The 24899-nt window shown below is 34.5% G+C and overlaps 1 protein-coding gene across 1 annotated transcript in view; it reads right to left on the reverse strand.

Moving 5' to 3' along the window:
- Positions 1-16428: 16428 nt before the first annotated feature.
- Positions 16429-24899, reverse strand: part of LOC149779694 (sodium-dependent serotonin transporter-like) — a 105955-nt gene continuing 97484 nt past the window's right edge. The window contains exons 10-13 of the mRNA XM_089940544.1: positions 24081-24180; positions 23652-23752; positions 22019-22186; positions 16429-21465 (exon numbers count right to left, since the gene is read on the reverse strand). Of these exons, the coding sequence (XP_089796670.1) occupies positions 21304-21465; positions 22019-22186; positions 23652-23752; positions 24081-24180 (531 nt within the window). The 3' untranslated portion in view covers positions 16429-21303. The remainder of the gene's footprint in view (positions 21466-22018; positions 22187-23651; positions 23753-24080; positions 24181-24899) is intronic.

The raw sequence follows: 24899 nt of genomic DNA on the forward strand, positions 1-24899 counted from the left end.
GCCCGAGTTTTTTTCGTATTGTTTCAACGGCAGTGAATAACCCAATGAATACGCTTACGTATGTTGTAATCGTTTTATAAAAGAATACTCGCGGGCTAGCGTAAAACGCCCTCGCTTCGATTGTTCGTTTATAGCCTCATAATCGGATAATATTTCCTCGCTGTTGAGCCTATCAGATAATACAATTCCTTGATTTTTTAATTTTGAAATCTCAGTTAATATATTATTGATGTCTTGGGAATCCATATTCTTATAAACATCTTATTTCTAATATCAAAAATTTTAATAAAATTATTGGGGTCATTTTTGACCCCGTTTTTTGTATGGACAGTACAATGCCGTAAATCTCCACTCGAGTGTTGTGGCAGATTACAGGTATATACATATACTTAATTAAGGACAAACCCCTTGGGTGCCTTCGCATCCATCTGAGCCCAAGGGAACCCCAAAACATACATCTCCGGGAGGGAGGCCTAGGGTGACAAACGTCATCGTAGACCGCCCAGAAGATATGCTTGGGGGACATCACTACATGTACTTAATTAGGGATAGATATATTTACAATGAAATGATTGATGGATGATGGGACGGCACAAGACAGCACAAACATAAAACGGCGGGGCGGAACTCTACGGCCAATTCAACCAATCAAAAGCAACCCAATTAAATTAACCCGGTTGCATGATTGTGAACAAAAGACAACCACACGCCCGGGTCAAGAGCGTGGGTTAGTTTTGATTAGTTGAATTGGCTTTCGAAAGCCCCAGGCTTATAACGAATCATCTTATATATAAGGTGACTAGTACAACCGCGTCAGTCACAAGGTGTGTGTTAATTTGAATTCCCTTGAATCGTTGAATCCTTAAATACTTATTAATGGTGTTTCACAGCGTTTAAATGAAACCAAATACTCAAATAAAACACTAAAAAAAAGAATACAGCTGTTAGATAACAGCGTGTATTTCATTAGTTTTCATCGTAAAATGATTAATTAATTGGACTTCAAGGGACGTAACTCTTGTCATGCGACGCTATCACAAAACGAGTTATCTCCCTTTGATGTTATATATGAAAATCGAATTCTGTGACCCGTCTTTTTTGAGATCGCTGTTTGATATACTCGTTCTGCAACAAATTGTATTGAGGCTCTACAAATATCAAAATATCTACTGGCTTCATTCATCGACTGAAATATTTTTTCCTCGTGAGTTGTTGTATCAAATGACTTTACGCTTTTTGCTTTTTTTGAGCATTTACCAGTTTGGCCTTTTTTACTATTTTCACTCTGAGAGATGGCTTGCAGGTTTATAAGAGAATTATTTTGAGGACATCCATCAATATGATCAATAACGAGACCGTCCTCGATTAATCCGTTGAACGCTTCAAATACCACCCTATGAACATAATACTTCTTCTTTCCGGCACCAAACATCAAGTATCCGTGATTATTTTTCCATCCAACCGGCTTCTTCAGTCTACAATTTCTAACAACGCCGTCGCGAGATGCCTCGTAATTAACGAGCACAGGATGCGGCAGAAATTCTTGGTTCATTTGTATAATAATGCTACTTGTTTAATTCATTATTTGGTTTAATTATAAACCTTGCAACATAGTCTTGGGGGGTTTTGATGACGAAGTCTGCGGTGGGGTCAATGACGGCATTTTTTATTCGCTTGTCATAATAGCGTTTTAACTCCCTCTATCGCTTTCCGCCACAATTGATACATAATTGCGATTTTCCTCTTACACCAACGTGGCAAACCAAGCACGGGAGGGGGCCAAGAGAACCATTACGAACGCTTTGTAAATGATACCCGCAGAATTCACCTCTACATGATTTATTGCACGGGGTTATCGACCCAATCATCAACCATTTGCATTTATTCATTATACTATATTCTTTCATTTAAATACTTGTTTTAATTATATGGAAGAGTTTGAGAGATTAGCAGCAATTAAGCCCTGGAAAAATATTAGGTTTAATCTCGATAGAGTCCTCAAGGACGCACCAAAAGCGTTAATAAACGATAGAACCCTGTTGAATAAAATACGCGATTGTATCAATGAATTCAAGCGTGATGGCGCATCTCATAGTTGGTCAACATTTCGAATTGATGGTGTTGTTGATGCTACCATGAACGACAACCGCGCAGCAATGATAATATCACAACTTGACGGTAAAAGGTATTTCTTCAGAGTAAAATTCATTGTCCGGGTGGAATCAGGTAATTGGATCATACGTGATAAATTTGAACCGGTTCTCAGCGATAAGAAAACAGTCATTGTTAGCCGCGACTCCAAGCCAGGGCTGTTAACCGGAATTGACAGACCATACTATGAACGAGCGTATCCTGAAACAGCAGTTGTCTATGGAATATACCCGTTAAATAAGAAACCTGATATCGGAAAACTAGCGCCGATGAAACAGTCAACGGGGATAAATTGTGTAGCAGAACGAGTAATAGAGCATTTTACAAATGCGTGTCGAGGAAACAAATTGACTGATTTACGACGTAGTAAAATAAACCAATGGGAGAAGACAGTGCGCGAGCGAGGAGCAACCATCAGCGACATAGCGAAATTAGAAACATCGCTGAGATTTCCAATAACCGTTACAACGATAACCGGTGAAGTATTATACGAATCAAAATATAAATCAAAGGGAGCCCCAATCAAAATTATTGATCATAACGAACACGCGTGGACGCCCGCGGTCACAATATTTCCACGGGATAGAACAGTAAAGTATATACCCGAAGAATTCCTGGGAGAACAATTCTCCAAGGATGGTTTTCTCGCAGAGAGGAAACTATTTGATGCTATTGCCTGCTTGTGTAAAAACGACCCTGTATCAGTGTGGTTACTTCGCAGCGCTGAAAACGACATGGATACCTTTGATCAGTTTGTAAGACCAAACGGTGAATTATATCGCACTGAAGCGTTTCACAACAAGATGAAAAAAACCGCCATGGAATTTGAAGAGCACGATGAACAACTGCTAACAAATTGTTTTACGATTCCATCGGTTGCGGCTCATGTTGCAGCAAGGAAAAATGCGTGGAGACCAACGCGCAAGGAATTTCTACCGGATGTACAATCCAGTTGTTTGGAATATTATCACGGTGGACTATGGAACACTGAATACAACCGCGACGCTATGATCTCGGTTGATATGGTTGCCTGTTATCCAGCTAGTTTTCTCGGGTATGGATCCGCCGCTGAGTATTTCAAACGATTTGGACACCCCAGACATGAAATGACTCGTGTTGCTATTAATGGACCACTGCCTGATTTTGATTTAACCGGATTCGCTCGCATAGTATCATTTGAATTCGCGGCAGGACTTCATCGCTGTTGTTATATTTGGATCGGTAGACACATGGCTGAAAAGAAGTGGCTGCCAATAGCGCTGCTACGGTTTATGATTGATTGTAGCATGCTTGTATCGTTGATTGTCAGTGACGCGATTATATCATATCGGGCGCAGACTGAAGTCTGGTTACCAGAACCGGAACGTCTTGATAGTATAATTGACGAATCCAGAGCACACATTGATGCCAACGAGGAATATATCATCGAATGGTCCAAAAAGATATTCAACCAACGAAACCGCGAGGCAAAAGATCTCGGTAGAAGAATAATCGGTAAGTTCACACAAGGTGGAAAAAACCACGACTACAAACGATATTGCTCACGGCTGATTATAGATGACGCAGAATATGATTTCGTAATCAAGGACGCAGTGGCAAAAAATAGATACGTGAACTGCAAAACAGCTCTGCTGTCCAATGGAACAAAGTTGGGTACAGTTGTTACCTACTTTGATGGAGACAGCCCCGCGTATCCGCATTTGAGGGCGTCTATGCTGGGTTACGCCGCTATCAATTTATTCTCGATGATAAATAGATTTCCCGACACCGCGGTTAGAGTAGCCGTTGATTCATTTTATATAGACGTAAAGTACAAGGGAAACTTAGCCGAGTTTACTAGTCCGGACGAGAGTTGGGGTATATGGAGAATTAAAAATGAAATACGACGCGATTATTCCCCGTCAGCAAATGTCACCGTTGAAAATAATTACTTACGCGGTGATAATTTATCAGAATGGTCTAATGCACCACCGTGTTCTGATCCAATTTGTAGACACAAAACAGTTTATTTAAGCGGCTGTGGCGGGTCAGGAAAGACGACTCGGGCAATTGAATTATTTCGAACGCGGGCAAGTATAATCGTGCTTACACCGACCCATAGACTAGCTCGGGAGATAAAACAACGAAATGTTGACGCCGTTACTGATCACAGCTTTTTTCGATACAGCGGCGGTGAGTGGACTCCTGATCGAATGGGTGAAAAATTTATTCCTGAGGTTATCATCTGGGATGAGATATGTACTGTTTCGTTAGATACTTTACAAATGTTTCTTGAGTGGTTGCTGCGCGCGAATACAGCGGTAATCATGTGTGGCGACCATGGCCAACCACCACCATTTGTCGGCGAGGGTCCACATGATTGGTTAAAGGGTTTTGTGGACTATTATGAAGAAACCGATACTGATTACCGAGCACTTGATGAACAACTGCGCGAGGTTAAAAAATTAATCAGATTACAGCCGGATAGAGTTCAATGTGAAAAAATCCGCGAGGTGATTCCGGAAACGCCATTAAATGAATTCTGGGAAACATGGAGACCAAACGATTTGATTGTAGCGAGTAGAAAGATAGTCAGAGACACACTTCAGCGGAAGTTGTTTGCGTTGCATAAGGAAAAGTTTCCAACGCGTCCAGTGCCGTTGTGTTATAGACCCGCTGACACACGGCGGCAGAACATTGAAGTTGAAATCCCGGGCCTGACAGCGTCAGGGACAAAAAAACAAATACTTGTGCTGAATGATATTGTGCTCGTTGCTATCAGCGTCGTCGAGGACGCGCTACGTGCTGATAAATCCCCGTGGACGCTAGGATACGCAACAACAATACATTCCTCGCAAGGATTGACTATCACGGATACAATTGTTTGGATGGTTGATAATCGCATCGAATGGTCAAATCTAGTCTATCTTGCAGTGTCCAGAGTACGGAGGATAAATCAGCTTCGAAGAATTGTTATTGACGAAGCCGGTGACGGAGTCACTGACGGAGTCACCGACAACGATGACATTATTGATGCAAGCGTCATTGATAGAAAACTCTCGGGTTACCGCCAACAGGATAAAAAAAAACAGCGGCGTTTTGATATTGATGCCGAATTAATAATTGCGTTACGACAACAACAGAATAATCACTGCGCGAGTTGCAATTGTGTAATGCGCTGGCGTTATTCGGATAAAGACGCTCGCCAATTTACCGTGGACAGGATCGATAACAGTCTCGGTCATGTCAAAAACAATGTGAGGTTGACCTGTCTTGAGTGTAATAGACGCAACGGCGCTAGTTAAGACCACGCGGGGGTAATTGAGTATCGTCAGGTATCACTTGTAGTTGCTCGCGAGTAAATCCGCGCTGAGGAGCAGTTGAATCCAGTCTATAGATCGGTGGTCTACCAGTTGATCGTGTTATCGTTGATATGTTATGTGTGGTAACACTCCAAATAGGATCAGTAGCTCTTTTTTTACCGCCTTCAAGCTCTCCTGGTTCATACAGATATCTGACAGTGACATCGCCGAGAATCGGCTTGGAAACGCTATTTAATTTTGATCTTCCGGGTATGTACTCGTATTTAATCGCGTCGCTGGGCTTCATGTTGATTGCTCGGGTAATCTCGTTATTTAACGCTCCAATTACGCCTGGTAATCTTTTAACCCATTCACGAGATCGTTTTTCTTGGATGAATTCCTTCGCGTATTGATACCCAAATAACCGTTCAGCAAGAGTCCGATTGAATCGTTCAACAATTGCCTGATCACGATGTAGCGCAGTATGACCTCGTCGTATCGCGACGCTATGATGTTTCAGCGTTGATAAAACAGCGCCGCGAAATTCATTGCCAGGATCAACTTGTAATAGATTTGGCCAGCGCAGAGGACCCCTTCGGTAAATCCGCTCAAACGCATCGGCTACTTCAGTTGCTGACTTTGTTTTTAACGGCTCCGCTTGTTTGTATCGACTCGCAACATCAACTACGGTTAGCGCGTATTTGTAACCGTTGTCATGCGGCAGAAATAGTATATCAGCCTGATGAACTTCATTAGGTACGCTGACATCAAAGTGTGAGAAGTTTATTTGTTTAGGCGGTGGTAGATAAATTTGCCATATAGCCTGTTTGGATAACCAATTAGCCGCAGTGGCCTTTGTTACCTTTGCAGCGCTTGCGAGTTTACCAATTGCGGCCTTTCCTTTCCAGTATCCTCTCGGAGAATAATAGATGGATTCCATGTTGTTATTATAAACGCTAGCGTATTCAATTACCAGCGCGAGAAGCTCCGCTTCCAATCATTAATTTACCTTTCATAGCCGATTTTACCAACCATGAGGCCAATTTTTCTTTGACGGATTTATCAGGAATAGCATTTAACGCGTGAATTAATTTTACATCCGCGATATGACGCTGTTGCAGATCACCGCTACGATAAGCTATATCATGTATCCGACATGCTTCGTCGATAGCGTTTATTGGATACTCACCGGGTCGCGGCTGATTTTGATCATCGAGTCTGATATCTAATCGTGTTCCGGGGCCACAGTAGTTATATCCTGGGAGGTGCCTTTCTCCTGGATACTTTGCCCACGGTGTTCCGGGGAGTTTTGATAACTTGGCTGCAATATCACCTCCTCGCTTTTTTTTAAAGCATCCCCGGGTCTAGCAGAAATAAATCTAAATTTCTTTGTACCGCATTGTACACACTTACCAGTAAGCGCCGATCTATTATTTCTTGTTGTAACGGTTGTCATATCATTTGTGCCAGTACGCACTCTACACTTCACACAATATAGATCCATAATTTATGTATAGATATATGGATATAATTGATTTTTCGGCAACTAAAACGAGAGAACCAGTTAAGCATGTTGCAGCGTTACCAAACTCGATCCGGATGATTATCATCGGACCATCTGGATCCGGCAAGACGCAATTATTACTTAATTTAATAATGAGATGGATGAAGTGGGATAAGTTGTATTTAATCGCCCCTAGCGTGGATGATCAACGATGCTACGAGGTGTTGAAAGATTTTAACGAGAATGCATCAGCGATCGCTGAAAAAAATGTTATTGAGTTTATTACAGATATCAATGATGCACCAGGTATTGATGATATTGATGGCGACGTTAACAATCTAGTCGTGTACGATGATGTTATGTTAGACAATCAAAAAAACCCAGCTAGGATATTTTCCAGAGGCAGGCATAAAAACACCGACGTGATATATGTCACTCAACGATACACTCAGATTCCAAAAGTAATCAGAGACAACTGTAATATTCTTGCTGTATTCAACGGCGTTGATACACACACGCTACGAAATATTTGGCAAACTTGGTGCGGCGGTGACATGGACTTTAATGGTTTTCGACACTTTTTTAGTCATGCTCAGTCGACCCCACATGGATTTGTAACGATAAATTTACATGATCCTCGGACACGATATCGTATCGGACTTGACCAAATATTCGGTTAGTTGTAAATAACCACTTAGCAGCAGGGGGAAATGACATCGACGCGGTCGTCGCTGTGCTCACCGGACGCTGACGACGCTGGGGATCGGCGCGCAGAAAGTATTAATTAAACCAAATGACGTCACCATCGTGTAGGATGGACCGACGTCGTTTTTTTTTTACCAGCGCTGACTACACCGGATCCGCTGAGTGCAGAAAGTAATAATTAAGCAAAATAACGATTGGACAAAATGTCCGATTCGCCCCCCCTGCTCACGATATCGTATCGGACTTGACCAAATATTCGGTTAGTTGTAAATAACTTCTTAGCAGCAGGGGGGGTAATGACATCGACGCGGGACGCCCGATGATTATCACGGGAAAACACCAACGAGATGTTGTCGCGAAATACAGCGTTTTCGAGCAAAAAACGCTAAGTCTCTATTTGCCAAACGGAGACTTTATTTTTTTTTGTTTGAAAAGTGAGATTTCGAAGGAAGGCTCTATTTGTCGTTTTAAAACCTTAATCAAATTTTGTCTGAAAAAGTTGTCCGATTCACCCCCCCCCCCGCTGCTTTACCAATTTAATAACGTGAATAATGTGTGGCCTACCAATTATATTTTGAATACAGAGAATATTTTGCAAGTCGTACAAATGTACGTAGGGTATCAATTTCATTGTATTTTTTCTTGCTGCCACAGACCATAAATGTAAAGACCAACACACAACCAGACTTCCGAAGAAACAAAAGAAACACCTTAAACCATCTACAAATGTATGTACCGATACATATATCAATATTCGCAAAGCCTTGATGTTTGATTCCCAATCCCAATACCATCGCAAGAAAACACTTCTGTGAGAGCATGCATAAGACGGGGATGGGAACTGGGTGCAAAGGAACACCTGCTTGATGGACAATATTGCAGACATGCATAGTTTTGTGATATCTCTAAATCGAAATGTTGGAAGACCCAAAAATGGCTTTCTTGTAATGTGCAAGCTAACAAAATATTTTAGAAAATATGATTTGTAACGCTCGATAAATAATTTATGATACATTAAAATCTTGAACTGTTAGAAATCCAGTTCATTATCTGACATGGTTTTTGTTGATTTATTTAAAGATTGATAATTAGTCGCACCTGATGTATGCTTTTCGTACTAGCTAACATACGACCATAATGAAGATTAACAATTTAAGTTTAGCAATTTCAAGATCAAATTCACATTCACATACGTTTCTTTTACTGTTATGTTTTCTTGTCTATTTACAGCTTGAGTTCTTTGTACATGTTAGGACTAAATTTTAAGGAATTTGTAATCAATACAATTTTTACTCTTATAATTCAAATGTGTATCATAGTTTTTCTTCTTGTGTTCTAAATTAGCAAATTCTATAATCAGAAATATTGTACAAGTTTAGACAGAAAGAGTTCTGCTTTATCAAAAAGTTCTTTTTGGCTGGTGTTTATCGGTCCATCAAGAACAACTGCTACTGGAGCATTTGTTTTGTGATGAAGTGTGTAAATCTAAAAAACAGGTATTGGAAAGATTGTGACCTGTGAAGTTAAAAGGAAGCTGAAACTTCCCAGGCAGGAGACCTTATCTGGAAAACAATGACAGCATATTACGGTTCGTACATTTTCTTAAAACTCCAGAAAATATATTAAGCACCTAAATCCGTGCCTGGAACAGTTTTTCCATTGGGCTTCATGATGAATAATAGCTCGCCTATTCTTTACAGGCAAGAACAAAACTACGTACAATATTTTAAACATATTCCTTAGGATAGCAATGAAAATATTTAAATGTTTGGTGAAAACTGGATTCAAGTTTCTTTCGAAACGTTGAAACATTTTTTTTATAGCATGTAATGGATTGTTTCAACAATAGTAATACGTTATATGTATTTGTAATAAAAGATTTTACTTTTATAAAAAACAAGTTCGCTACGAACTTCATCGTTAACCTAAATCTGAAACATTGTATCAAAAAAGTTAACAAGGAATGTGGCAAAGCAGCTGGTATGTGGAAGTCCACGATACATGGCCTTTAGTTCATTCAGAAACAAAATTAATCAACCAAAACGTAAAGCGTCTACTAAGTGAGTGTACATGATTTGTTTACAAAGTAGTTCCTAGTACACTATTGGGCACACGTGCCGTGCACGTGAGTGCAATATGAAGTACACGTGAGTGCATTATCGTAAAATACTGCACGATTCTGACAATGTAAAATTAACCGACAAAAAAGAAATGAGCGTATAATAAGTATTTTTATATCTAAAATGTAACACTTATGTATACGTATTCTATATCCGGATTGTGTATTTCTATACCAAGTATTCTACAATTTCAATAAAAACAGTTTTCCGTTGAACTTCATGAATAGTTCGCCTTTTCTTTACATTTCAAACCAAGTATCTCTCAGTACGTTTCGCACCCCAAAGATAAAAAACAACATCATCGTCGCAAGAAGTGACACCTTCGTAAAGGAGGCTCGAACTATTTGTCATCTCTTTCGATCTAAGAATGTCCGCGTTGTTACGAGACTTTGGTCATAAAAAAGTAACAGAAAAGAGTGAAGAAAAAAAACCAAGACAAAATAATAATAAAAACTTACTGTATTGCGAATTAAATTCCCAAATAATCGTATAATAACAGACACAAGTCCTAATAATTTAAAGTTTTCAAGACACTTTCATAGAAATCCCAATTAAGCCCAACGCTGAGGTGTTGATGTGTCTGTGATGACCTGTATAATGCTGATGTGCCAACAGTCGTTTGTTGAAACACAGTAATATTATAATTCCAGTTTCATTCACTATAAATTCCAGTGAATATCTTTGTCCATGAACATTATTTTTATGAGCACTCTGTATTTACTGAATTAAATAATTTGAAGAAATAAATTCCAGCCAAATTAACACTAAACAACACTAGTACAAACTGATTCTGCTAGATGTTAAGTACAAATGAATAATCTTTCCAGCCACAAGATTATATAATCCTCTACTTAACCTCAGGTCACAATTAACATTTTCTAAAAACAAAAACAATTACCTAATGGAAATAACCTTCTAGAAACTTCTTAATATTTACAAAATAAAATGTTTGTTATTATTAGAATGTCTGTTACTAAAATTATACTATATAACCTGGACAATGTCAGATACACCATGTAAATTGTAAGGGAATCCCAATAATCTTGACCCAGACCCAAACAAACATATTTACTTCTATTAATAATGATCATGATAATAAACCCATACACATAAAGAATAGTTTAGCTATGTATAAGTTGTTTACAGAATATTCTGTTTTAAATCAATAGTTCAGGTCAATTATAAAATAAACTTGATACAATGCTACATTGCAATTGCATATAATGAAATATTTTTTTTAAAAAACGAAACTAAGAAACAGTGTAAATATTCGTAACACGGTCAATAAATTGAGAATGATGAAGAAAACTGTTATTATCAATCGTCATCATATCATAATGTGCTGAAATTACCGGCCAAATTCATTTTCATAAAACTTTCATATTGAAAATCGAATTTATAATATTACGGCCATTGTCGCTTTCTTAAATTTCAATTTATACCTCTCTTTCCTCTTTTGAATTTTCTTTACTTTGTCATCATCATCAAAATCACCATCATCAATTTTCTCTTCTCCTCTTTCAGTCGAAGGAGGAAAATAGAAATATCAAATGGTTTCATATCATTAAAAAGGCACTAATATTGTTCAGTGATCTCGGTATTAACACAAAGAATAAAATGTTCGAATATACCAGGTAGGTAATACGTGTCGTCACCCTACATACGTAACGCTTGTTCGGCACAGCATCTTAAGTGTTTGAAAGTAATCAGTAATTGTCTAAAGATAAGCTATTTACCTTTATCTATAGGTGGCACTTTTCTTTGATATTAGTATCGGATTATTTTGATATCGGAAAAAAGAAGCCTTATAATATTGACCGACGAGTCCATATTTCATAATTTGAAATACTCTTATTACAGAATACTTGATTTTCTAGAAAATGCTTTTTTTTCACAACTACTTGCCATTTGACAAAGTTTTAGGTCAGCTAGCGATAATAATTGAAAAAATCGTTACTTAATTTTCTTTGATCTGTTACTTCATATGGCCTTAAACTAAGCAACAGAAAGAAACGAAAACAACACGTTTAGTAAAATTATCAAATTATCATATGGCCTTAAACTAAGCAACAGAAAGAAACGAAAACAACACGTTTAGTAAAATTATCAAATAATTTATTTCTCTTAGTTACACAGTGAAAATTTAAGAGGAACTTAAAGTATTGAGTGTTAGGAATGAATTCCAATATTGAATGTTCTGACATACCAATAGTTTTGAATATGTTGATGTAGAATGATGTAATCACGAATGTCTTTGGATGAATTCAGAATAATTCTAAAGTGGATTTTAGTCCAAGGCTTCAATGAGCACATTGTAATACTAACGAAAAATTTAAATAAATGATTCCTTTCAAAATATTTTTTTAACACAACGGTAAATGATTCACCGACTGAACATAAACAGTAATGATGACTTTATTTTGACCTCTTCTTATAGACTAATTTCTCTAGAACCAACTACAAAATAAAGTGACTGGGATGTGGGTCACACTTTTTTTTCTAGAATATTCTAAGTATAGCCTTGACCTTGAACTCTATCAATAACCAACTTATTCATAACTTACAAACATGACAAAATGAGGTATACGCAAAACTATATCCTCAACGATGGACAAAATTTAAATACACAATATAAATTAAATATACATAACAAACAGGATCTCCTTTAAAAATTAAAGAAATTTATAGAGGTTTTGACCATTTTCTTTCTTTAGTTCTCTAGCTAATGCCATCGTTTTATGGTATTTCTAATCGTCGCTCACGTAGAAGAAGACAACTACAGAGGTTTAGATTAACTAAAAAATCAGTAAATGAAGATGTTTGCTATATTACTGGCTTTTAAATTTTGACGTTTTCAATTCCACGTTTCATACAGTTATATTTTCAATACTAAGGTAAAACAGTAAACCAATCAAGCTAAGGTAAGTAACTAAAATAAACCCTACAACTTTCTAACAAAGTGAGCATATCGGAAGTTATCTCCCATGGATAACTAGTCATTGCTTTCTTTCCAGTTTCATTTTCAAAGGTATTCTGAAAATCACAAATCAACAGAGCAATCAGAAGAATGACATTTTATTTATTTTTCTAAATTTTTCAGTTATAACAATGATTACATTGATAATGAATTTATCCAACAACAAACTCCAATTTATATTCAGGTAACTCATAGAATCTACCGATGCCTTTTAACTTTTTTAATTTCGTCTTTAAGTTCATTTTGTTTGTATTTTTTCTATGAGTGATTCATTGTTCTTCTATTTCTTTTTATTTCTGTACTTGGATATGATTTATGTGTCTTTGTATTATAGTGGTGTATGTCGTCTCTTGTTCTTAGATGTCGATGTATTTTTCTGTTGAAGAAAATAACCGTTGATAGTTTCTTAAAACTGACAGGCCGAGTCCAATTACAGTTCCGCATATAAACAAAACTTGTGGCCCAGTCCAATTGCAATTGTGTATATAAAATGAAACAAAATTAATGAAGTTCGGTCACACAAAATAGTGAATTTTGGTTAACAAAAACGTGTGGATTACAAAATTAATTTCACTTTCAACTGACAGAAAACTCATGCTGATGTTCAGTGTCCTACAGCACAGTCCTCTGTTACGTTCTAAAGTAACAAATTCCATGTTGTAAATCAATTCATAACATGACTCTGTTACTTTTTAAATTTTTCAGGTCCATGTTGTAAATCGTTTATTTCATAAAATGATTCGCTGTTTTTAAAGCAACAAGGTCCATGTTGTAAATCATTTATATCATAAACTGATTCTCAATTACTTTTTAAAGTGACATGGCCCATGTTGTAATACATTAATTCCATCAAATGATTCTCTATTACGTTTTAAAGTGACATGGTCCATGTTGTAATACATTAATTTCATAAAATGATTCTCGATTACTTTTTGAAGTGACATGGTCCATGTTGCAAATTTTATATGTCATAAACTATTCTCAATTACTTTTTTAAGTGACATGGTCCATGTTGTTAATCTTTCATGTCATAAACTGATTCTCTATTACTTTTAAAAGTGACATGGTCCATGTTGCAAATCATTTATTTCATGAAATGAATCTCCATTACTTTTTAAACTGACATGATCCATGCTGTAAATCATTTATTTCATAAAATGATTCTCTATTACCTTTTAAAGTGACATGGTCCATGTTGTAATACATTAATTCCATCAAATGATTCTCTATTACTTTTTAAAGTGACATGGTCCATGTTGTAAATCATTTATTTCATAAAACGATTCTCTATTCCTTTTTAAAGCGACATGGTCCATGTTGTAAATCATTTATTTCATAAAATGATTCTCTGTTCCTTTTTAAAGTGACATGGTCCATGTTGTAAATCATTTATTTCATAAAATGATTCTCTGTTCCTTTTTAAAGTGACATGGTCCATGTTGTAATACATTAATTCCATCAAATGATTCTCTATTACTTTTTAAAGTGACATGGTCCATGTTGTAAATCATTTATTTTATAAAATGATTCTCTATTCCTTTTTAAAGTGACAAGGTCCATGTTGTAAATCATTTATTTTATAAAATGATTCTCTATTCCTTTTTAAAGCGACATGGTCCATGTTGTAAATCATTTATTTGATAAAATGATCCTCTATTTCTTTTTAAAGTGACATGGTCCATGTTGTAAATCATTTATTTCATAAAATGATTCTCTATTCCTTTTTAAAGTGACAAGGTCCATGTTGTAAATCATTTATTTCATAAAATGATTCTCTATTCCTTTTTAAAGTGACAAGGTCCATGTTGTAAATCATTTATTTCATAAAATGATTCTCTATTCCTTTTTAAAGTGACAAGGTCCATGTTGTAAATCATTTATTTCATGAAGTGATTCTCTATTCCTTTTTAAAGTAACATGGTCTATGTTGTAAATCATTTATTTCATAAAATGATCCTCTATTACTTTTTAAAGTGACATGGTCCATGTTGTAGATCATTTATTTCATAAAATGATTCTCAATTACTTTTTAAAGCGACATGGTCCATGTTGTAATACATTAATTCCATCAAATGATTCTCTATTACTTTTTAAAGTGACATGGTCCATGTTGTAAATCATTTATTTCATAAAATGATTCTCTATACCTCTTTAAAGCGACAAGGTCCATGTTGTAAATTATTTCATAAAATGATTCTTAACTACTTTTTAAAATGACATGGTCCATGTTGTAAATCATTTATTTCATAAAATGATTCACTATTACTTTTTAAAGCGACAAGGTCCATGTTGTAAATCATTTCATAAAATGATTCTCAATTACTTTTTAAAGTGACATGGTCCATGTTGTAAATCATTTATTTCATAAAATGATTCTCTATTAGTTTTTAAAGTGACGTGGTCCATGTTGTAAATCATTTCATAAAATGTTTACTTTATTTACTTCCTGGATGAATCATTCTCTTTTTCTAGTGCAACATATTCTTTCTGGTCATCACGATATATTAGTCTGCCTGTACGAATACTGAGAGGATAAACATTCTAGAATACGAATATTCAGTGGACAATCTAATGTATGAATATTCAGTGCACAATCTAGTTTACGAATATATTCAGTGGACGATCTACTCTTGTGGACGAATATTCAGTAGACAATCTAATGTATGAATATTCAGTGGACAATCTAATGTATGAATATTCAGTGGACAATCTAATGTAAAATATTCAGTGGACAATATAATGTACGAATATTCAGTGGAAAATCTAATGTATGAATATTCAGTGGACAATCTAGTTTACGTATATTCAGTGTACAATCTATTCGTGTGTACAAATATTGAGTGGACAATCTAATCTACAAATATTCATTGGACAATCTACTCTTGTGTACGAATATTCAGTGGACAATCTAATGTACGAATATTCAGTGTACAATTTACTCTAGTGAACGAATATTCAGTGGACATTCTACTCTTGTGTACGAATATTCAGTGGACAATCTAATGTACAAATATTCAGTGGACACTATTCTCTAGTGTATAAATATTCAGTGGACAATCTACTCAAATGTAAGTATATTCAGTAGACAATCTAATGTGTGAATATTCAGTGGACAATCTAGTCTTGTGTACGACTATTCAGTGTATGAGAATTCAATGGACAATCTACTCTAGTGTACGAATATTCAGTGGACAATCTACTCTTGTGTATGAGTATTCAATGGACAATCTACTCTAGTGTACGAATATTCAGTGGACAATCTACTCTTGTGTATGAGTATTCAATGGACGATCTACTCTAGTGTACGAATATTCAGTAGACAATCTAATGTATGAATATTCAGTTGACAATATACTCTTGTGTGCGAATTTTCAGGGGACAATTTACCCTAGTGTACGAATATTCAGTGAACAATCTACTCTTGTGTATGATCATTCAGCTGACAATCTACTCCAGTGTACGAATATTCAGTGGACAATCTCCTCTAGTGTACTAATACTCAGAAGATGATCAATCCACTCTTGTGAAGTAATATTCATTGGATATGCAATCTCATGTAATAATTAATTTATAAATATCCTCTCTCTCTCTCTCTCTCTCTCTCTCTCTCTCTCTCTCTATATATATATATATATATATATATATATATATATATATATATATATATATATATATAAACAAACCACGGACCAGTGGAATATGTGTTTAATGAACTTTTCGTTTTATTGAAGACCCATATTCTCTAATTATGTAAGCAATTAAAAATCTTACAATGCAGTCTAAATCACAGGTAAAACGTCGACAAATGTACAATAAATATAGCATAATATGACTGATTTCAACTAAACTTGATACGTACATAATGGCGGATTTTATCGAAAATTGATACGTACATTATATGACGGATTTCATTGAGAATTGATACGTACATTATATGACGGATTTTTCGAAACTTGATATGTACATAATGACGGATTTATCAAAACTTGATACGTACATAATATGACGGATTTCATCGAAAACTGATACATATATTATATGATGGATTTCATCGACAATTGATACGTACATAATATGACGGATTTCATCCTAAATTGATACGTACATTACATGACAAATCTCATCAAACATTGATACGTACAAGAGAAGATGGCATGATATAAATCATTAAAAAGAGAAGTTGTATCAACACCCAAATAGTAAAGGACGCATTTCATAAAAAGTCGTTTGATGTATATGACTGTAAATATGACTGTAAATATATCACATTACGAAAAGAAAATAAACAATTTATTCCTGATCTTACACTAAAATAAACTGAAAGTTACAGCTTTAAAATTAATTGAATTCCACTTAGAACTGACGGACTAATTACATATAATAAGAAAAACGTAATGCTGATGATGAATAAAATTGCTTAAAAATCAAATTTTATCTTGCATTCTAAGATGAATGTTAAATTAGATCGCGAAATAATTATAATAATTTTTGTGTATGCCCAAAATACGGTCACAAAATGTGAGTATGCTCTCTCTCTCTCTCTCTCTCTCTCTTAATATAAATGTAAAACGTTCACGTAATGTAACGATGTGAATCGTCTGTCTATTAATATAACTGACAAACTAGTGTTCAGATACCGAAACACAATTAGTCCATCTCCAGGGTTTGCCGTCTTGTACCGAGATGTAAAACGTATTTTCAATGAATATAAACAGATCTAGCAAACTATGTCAAGTCATCGCAGTGTTTATAAATTTGTAAGGTACAATAAAATCAGTTCATCAGGCTTTTTCAGTTGATTTTCATAAAGTATCTCATATTGACAAACTTGTCATAACGTATTTCATATTGACATGATTTTTATAACGTATCTCATATTGATATGAGTTTTAGTATCCGGTAAATTATATGCATTTGTTGTTCCAGAAAATCTATGTCTCCTTTGCAAACTCAATGCAGTCAATAACATATAATAATAATAATAATAATAATAATAATAATAATAATGAGGACTTTGTATAGTGCCTAATCTTTAGAAGCTCTAAGCGCTTTACAATATTAGACAACACCTATAAGATAAGAAACATAATAATATTATTACAAAAACAAACAACATGAAATTAGAAAAACGTTAAAAAAAATAAAAAACATGCTGAGAATATTTCAGGTAGGAAACATTAGGTCTTGAAGTTTGTTCTTGCTGTCGAAAAAAGTGAGTTTTGAGAGCCCTCTTGAATGTGAGGAGAAATGTAATATACACCTGGTACAGCGTACTAATATACACACCTGGTACAAATGTTTATTCTATGAGATACAAATGAAATAAAAAATATCTTTTTAAAAATCTTTTGTTTTTCTTTATTTTAAGTAAGACAGTTAATCTTCAATCTAACTGAGGAGTTCGTTCCCATATCCAGTAAGGTTCACACTCCCTTTCACAGCGTTACAGTAAGGACGGTTGAATTCGGTTGTAATATTGTACGGAAACGTATCCCGGATTCGGTTGTAGTGTTGTACGGAAACGTATCTCGGATTCGGTTGTAGTGTTGTACGGAAACGTATCTCGGATTCGGTTGTAGTGTTGTACGGAAACGTATCTCGGATTCGGTTGTAGTGTTGTACGGAAACGTATCTCGGATTCGGTTGTAGTGTTGTACAGAAAAATATCTCGTAATACGAGTAGGATGTCATTGGATTCTTCGCACGACTTATTCCATCTTTACCGAATATTATTTAAAAGCTAGCTTTCATATGGACATGGACCGAACTGCGTTTAAAACTCCGCCATAAAAAAGCCTTCTGTATAATGTATTGCTGCATAATTAACATAGATTTTGATCTGATTTAAATTTCTGTCATCCCTCGTTATGTAAAGACACGGCCGAACTTGATGTGCATCGTTACAGAAGAGGTAAGCGTTTGACCTGAAATAATATGTCAAGAAAACAAAAACTTTCTTCATATTTTGCATTAATTATCCCTGGGTTTTTAAAATATGGTAAATTTATTATTAAAATAAATAAATAAAATTTAAAAATTTAAAAAAGACGCTAAAATAAAGATTCCTATCACACATTCGGTTTATCGTCTGCAATAGTTATCATAGGAAATGCCAGATTATTTTCGTTTCATGAAAGGATTTTATAACAATTCAGTATCATTGAAGCGATAAATTTCGGAGATAATCAGCTGTGCTCTATATATAAAAATACTTTTTCACCAAGTATAATACGCAGTTTCAAGCCAAAGAGCTTTTACGTTCGTTCATCCACATTACCAGTCAGATTGTACTGTTTCGAACTTAGCATTCACATGTAATGTTTTGAATCAGTGTTTAAATTTAATGCTTTGAATTTATCATTCAAAAATGTAGTGTTTTAAACATACCAGTGAAATGTAGAATTTTGAACAGTCCACTTGTCATACAATATTAACAGTATGCCAGAAAAGAATAAATAAATACATAAATACAAAAGATAAATAAAAATAAATTAATATAACACAAACAAACAAACAAACGTTCATAATCAACATCAGTCATAATTCACATTTCATTTATCACAGACTGAGAGGTAATTCTGGACTCGTGAAAATGTATGATGCACGTCATATTAAAGCGACTAGTCTTAGAAAAATCTTGATAGGGATGTATTCTCGTTATATCCGAATGTCCTTTGTAAGAAGCTGACGATGAGAAAGAAAACTGAACACTATTTCTGTCTGTGTGAGAAACATTTTCAATTCTGAATTATAGGTATTAAATGACAGGTGATCTACCAAATTTATTTTCATTTCTTAGGTTCCTGTGATTTAATGTAAACATTGCTCCTCGATCGAAATTTGGGAAGCATCATTAATTCAAGTTTGACCTAGAACCACTCTTGAAGTTCAAAGGTTTCAACTCGATACGTTGCAAGCAATAATTTATTTTAAACTGTGTATTAGATTTATAGCTTACGTTGTTCTCTTCTAAGATGTATACACACTGTTGAGGTCTTTTCACTGGCAACTGATGACCAAATCGGCAGTAACTGAATGCTCCAAGCCGATGACAATAGCTGCCTGAACGTCTTCAATATCACGGACTAAAATTACGTTTTATTGCAAAAATGAAAAATATCTATTTTTGAAAACTACATTTTCTTCTATCCCAGATATTATATTTGTTCTTTGTAAAGAAATCTTGCATACAGTAATTATTCCATTAATATTTTGTATAACATTGACCTTTTTAAACCAGTATATTGGATTGACAGACGTTCTCGAATAAAACTATGTTTCCTACATCAATTACGTGCCTTTTCTAAAACAATATACGTACACACATGTATCATTCCATCTAGTAAATTTCACAGATGACGACAATTCAGGGTATTGTAAATTGTTAAATATGCAATTAACTGAGATCGTTGCAGATCTAGTTCTGCCGTTGCATAATTTACCGCCTGATCAAGGTATACACTGTTCGTTCTCTTTACGACTTCAGCCAAATCAAGTGAGCCCTTTTGTTCTGGCTCGTTATACAACGGCAGAGCAGGATTTACGATGATCCGACTTTTGTGAGTATTATGTATGGCTAAATACGATAGATGATAAACGAGGTAGATAAATATAATTATCATATGTTTCTTCATACCAAAGTAAAAGAAAATATCAAGTAATTTACGCCCATATTCTTTTCGTTATTACATGTGGTTATTCACGTCAATAAGAACAACCTAGAATTAAATTTCACATGAAATGCTAGATTAAAGCACATACAAGTGGCGGATTAGCAGATGGTTTTTCTAACCTTAAATCCCTCAAAAAAAATTAAAAAATTATGTAGCAGATCTATTACTTCAAAAACGGGAGTTTCTTTGTTTTGAAAATTATTAAAATAATTGAAATAGGACTCAACAGTCTCGCGAAAATTTCACTCAAATCGGGAGAAAAAACTTATTGGAACCATGACGGACTCATACACTGTATATAGGCTATATGTTTAGGCGTTATTTGGTCCTCCTTGGTTTTCAAGCTCTTGTCCCGATAACGTGACATGTTACTAAGTGCTGACGATTGTCATCTCTGTGACATGATAGATAAGAGACGGACACCACCTACGGCAGAGGGGTTGATTCAGGCATCTGCATTCAAAACTTAACGAGCAAAAATGATGTACGCTACACGTTGCCGCATGTGTTGTCAGTCTATTGTACACTTGTTTATACTCCACATTACTCTTGGGTATGCTACAAACTACTACATTGACGAATTGCAACAAACTTCTTTTTATCCCTCGGATGTACGAATTGATTTCTAGCTTCTTCACACAATCTCTGCTTTTAAAAACAAATTATTTTATGTTCCGATTGTAAAAATGAAGTATATAACTGTTTATGAAAGCGGAAGCAGGGACTGCTTTTCACTATCGTTCAGGAATAGAACCTTACTTTTGACGACATTGCAACTTTTGCAACATAACCGTCAGCATACACAAAACACTATATAATATTTTTAGACTGTGTCCTCTTTTGTCTTTAGATTATGTAATCTTTTGTCTATAGACTGTGTCCTCTTTTGTCTTTAGACTGTATCCTCGTTGTGTTCAGTTCGTCCATTTATGATAGGCAAACGAATTTCTTCTGGTTTTGTGGATGAAAAGGTTTCCTCGGCTTGCAACGTTATAAGACCATTTTGAACTCCTGATGAATCTGATTGTACCGGTCGTATTAATCTCAAAACTTTCTGCAATAAAACAAAAGGAAAGTCTTTAAAAAATCAAAACCAACAGGGTACGAGTTTTCGGGAAAATTTATTCGTACTAGATGTTTTAATCGGAAGTTGATAGATATTATCTAAGTGAATGCACATAAAATATTTTTGTTTCATGAGACATTGAAAGTAGAACATCTTTGAATCGATATTAGCATCATTAGATTTTGAGAGCGGAACATCTGTAAAGCGATATTTGCACGCTTATTTTAAATTAAGCATGCAAATTTGATACGCTGTTATTTTGTGATTTTAGAAAAAGAGATAAAAGTAAAGTCTACGTTCCAGCAAAATTCTTTGAGAGTTTTTCTTATTATTGTTTTAATTTGCAACATTTGTGAAAAAGTTCCTTAATGACACTAAGACATGGTCAGTTTTTGGAATCAACCATACACTCACTGATAAGAGAAAAAATATGGCGGTTGTCGGACTGTAGAAACAGTTTCATTTTTGCGGTGTGTGCGTTTAACATAAACAGTGAGAATGTCAGCATCATTAGAAAGGGGTGTTTTTAGCAAAGTCTTACCTCTTTGAAAGAGCCCTTCGTGTTGACAAACTTGTAGATGATGTATAAGGGTATACAGGCTATAGAACTGCACGTGATGCACCAACCTAGGACCTCTGACCAGAACGGGAATTTGTACGTACCTATACTCAGGCCCTGATACGCACAGATAGAAAGGACACACAGCACCTAGAGGTGTAATAATAATAATAATAATAATAAATAAATAAATAAATAAATAAATAAATAAATAAATAAAAATAATAGTCGTCATCGTCATCATTAGATAACAATTGGTATCCTTCTCAATCCCTTGAAATGTAGTTATTAATATACAATACTGACACTGATGAGGTGTTATAAATATATAATACTGACACTGATGAGGTGTTATAAATATACAATACTGACACTGATGAGGTGTTATAAATATACAATACTGACACTGATGAGGTGTTATTAATATACAATACTGACACTGATGAGGTATTATAAATATACAATACTGATACTAATAATGTTATTAATATACAATACTGATACTAATAAAGTGTCATTAATATACAGTGCTGATACCAATAAGGTTATTAATATACAATACTGATAATAATAAGGTATTATTAATATACAATACTTAAACTAATAAAGTTTTATTAATATGCAATACTATACTAATGTGGTGTTAGTAATATACAATACTGATACTAATGAGGTCATTAATGTACAATATTAATACTAATAAGGTGTTATTAATGTACAATATTAATACTAATAAGGTGTTATTAATGTACAATATTAATACTAATAAGGTGTTATTAATATACAATACTGATACTAAGGAGCCATTATTAATATACAATACTGACACTAATAAGGTCATTAATATACTATACTGATACTAATAATGTGTTATAAATACAAAATACTGATACTAATAAGGTGTTATTAATATTCAATACTGATACTAAAAAGGTTATTAATATACAATACTGATACTAATAATGTGTTATAGATAAAAAATACTGATACTAATAAGGTGTTATTAATATACAATACTGACTCTAATAAGGTGTTATTAATATACAATACTGATACTAATAAGGTGTTATTAATATACAATACTGATACTAATAAGGTGTTATTAATATACAATACTGATACTAATAAGGTGTTATTAATATACAATACTGATACTAATTAAGAGGAACAATTAAAAGTAATAAAGTGAATACAAAATTAATTGTTTTAAAGATAGCGTCTTGTATGATTCATTGGATAACTTTCTTTCAGAGTATAAAGGAAACGAAATTTAATTTGTAAATAACGTATTAACCCGTTGACTAAAACATTGAAAGAGGACTCAACGTTAAAACAGATATCTAAACAATTCAGAGGAAAAAATCAAAATAGGACCAGCCTTACATAATAAAATCAGAAGATATTTATAAATAAATAAATAAATGAATAAATAAATAAATAAATGAATAAATAAATAAATAAATAAATAAATAAATAAATAAATAAATAAATAAATAAATAAATAAATAAATAAAAGGAATTGCAACGTTTCATCTGTATTCATTACACGGGAGACAACCTTATGGCGATGGAAGCTTCCTCAAGTTATTTCCCCATATATATCATCTTTACTTACCAGTAAGAACAGCGGACAGATTGCTACCCAGCAAATTTTCCAGTAGAGACCCGGTTGAAATCCTAACATTTTCTCTATATCGTTTGAAAAATTTTGAACACCTGAAAATTAATGCTCAAATAAAGAATCTCGAATTGGTGTATATCATTTCAAATTTTCAAACCTGTATGTTGACATAAATGGATAGTTTCCTATTTTAACAAATCGAATTTATTTAATAAATCTAGAGATGTCTTGTACATTGTCAAACGTCGTAGATTTGATATAGAATGTGATTACATTAAGGTGCAGTGTGAACTTCTTACATGAATGAAAATTGCTGAGCCAGTTACAAATTACTTAAAGTTGAATAGCCTGCCAACAATATTCGCTGATTACATTATAAACAAATATAAATCGAACGAACCCCTTCCATTGGAGAATACTGACCATAAAACCAGCTAACGGCGATGACTTCTATGAAGCAAATGAAAATTAGGGGCACTGGAGCAGCGTGTGTGTCAAGAAGTGTTATCAAATATTGGCCACCCTGAAAAAATAAAGTTCTGTTAAAAAGAAATCATCGACATGGGGCAGGACCTTGAAATATTTTTTATTTTCAGAAACAAATATCCGCGTTATGTAATTTAAGCCAAAGAAGATACGGGAGCAATATGGATAAGTACATAGTAAGTCACGTCATATGATATTATTGGAGAAATATGGATAAGTACATAGTAAGTCACGTCATATGATGTTATTGGAGCTATATGGATAGGTACTGAGTAAGTCACGTCATATGATGTTATTGGAGAAATATGGATAAGTACATAGTAAGTCACGTCATATGATGTTATTGGAGCTATATGGATAAGTACCGAGTAAGTCACGTCATATGATGTTATTGGAGCTATATGGATAAGTACCGAGTAAGTCACGTCATATGATGTTATTGGAGCTATATGGATAAGTACATAGTAAGTCACGTCATATGATGTTATTGGAGAAATATGGATAAGTACCGAGTAAGTCACGTCATATGATGTTATTGGAGCTATATGGATAAGTACCGAGTAAGTCACGTCATATGATGTTATTGGAGCTATATGGATAAGTACCGAGTAAGTCACGTCATATGATGTTATTGGAGCTATATGGATAAGTACCGAGTAAGTCACGTCATATGATGTTATTGGAGTTATATGGATAAGTACCGAGTAAGTCACGTCATATGATGTTATTGGAGAAATATGGATAAGTACATAGTAA

The sequence above is a fragment of the Sinohyriopsis cumingii genome, chromosome 17, assembly GCF_028554795.1.
Source record: "Sinohyriopsis cumingii isolate HCF-2022 chromosome 17, ASM2855479v2, whole genome shotgun sequence".
NCBI lineage: Eukaryota > Metazoa > Mollusca > Bivalvia > Unionida > Unionidae > Sinohyriopsis > Sinohyriopsis cumingii.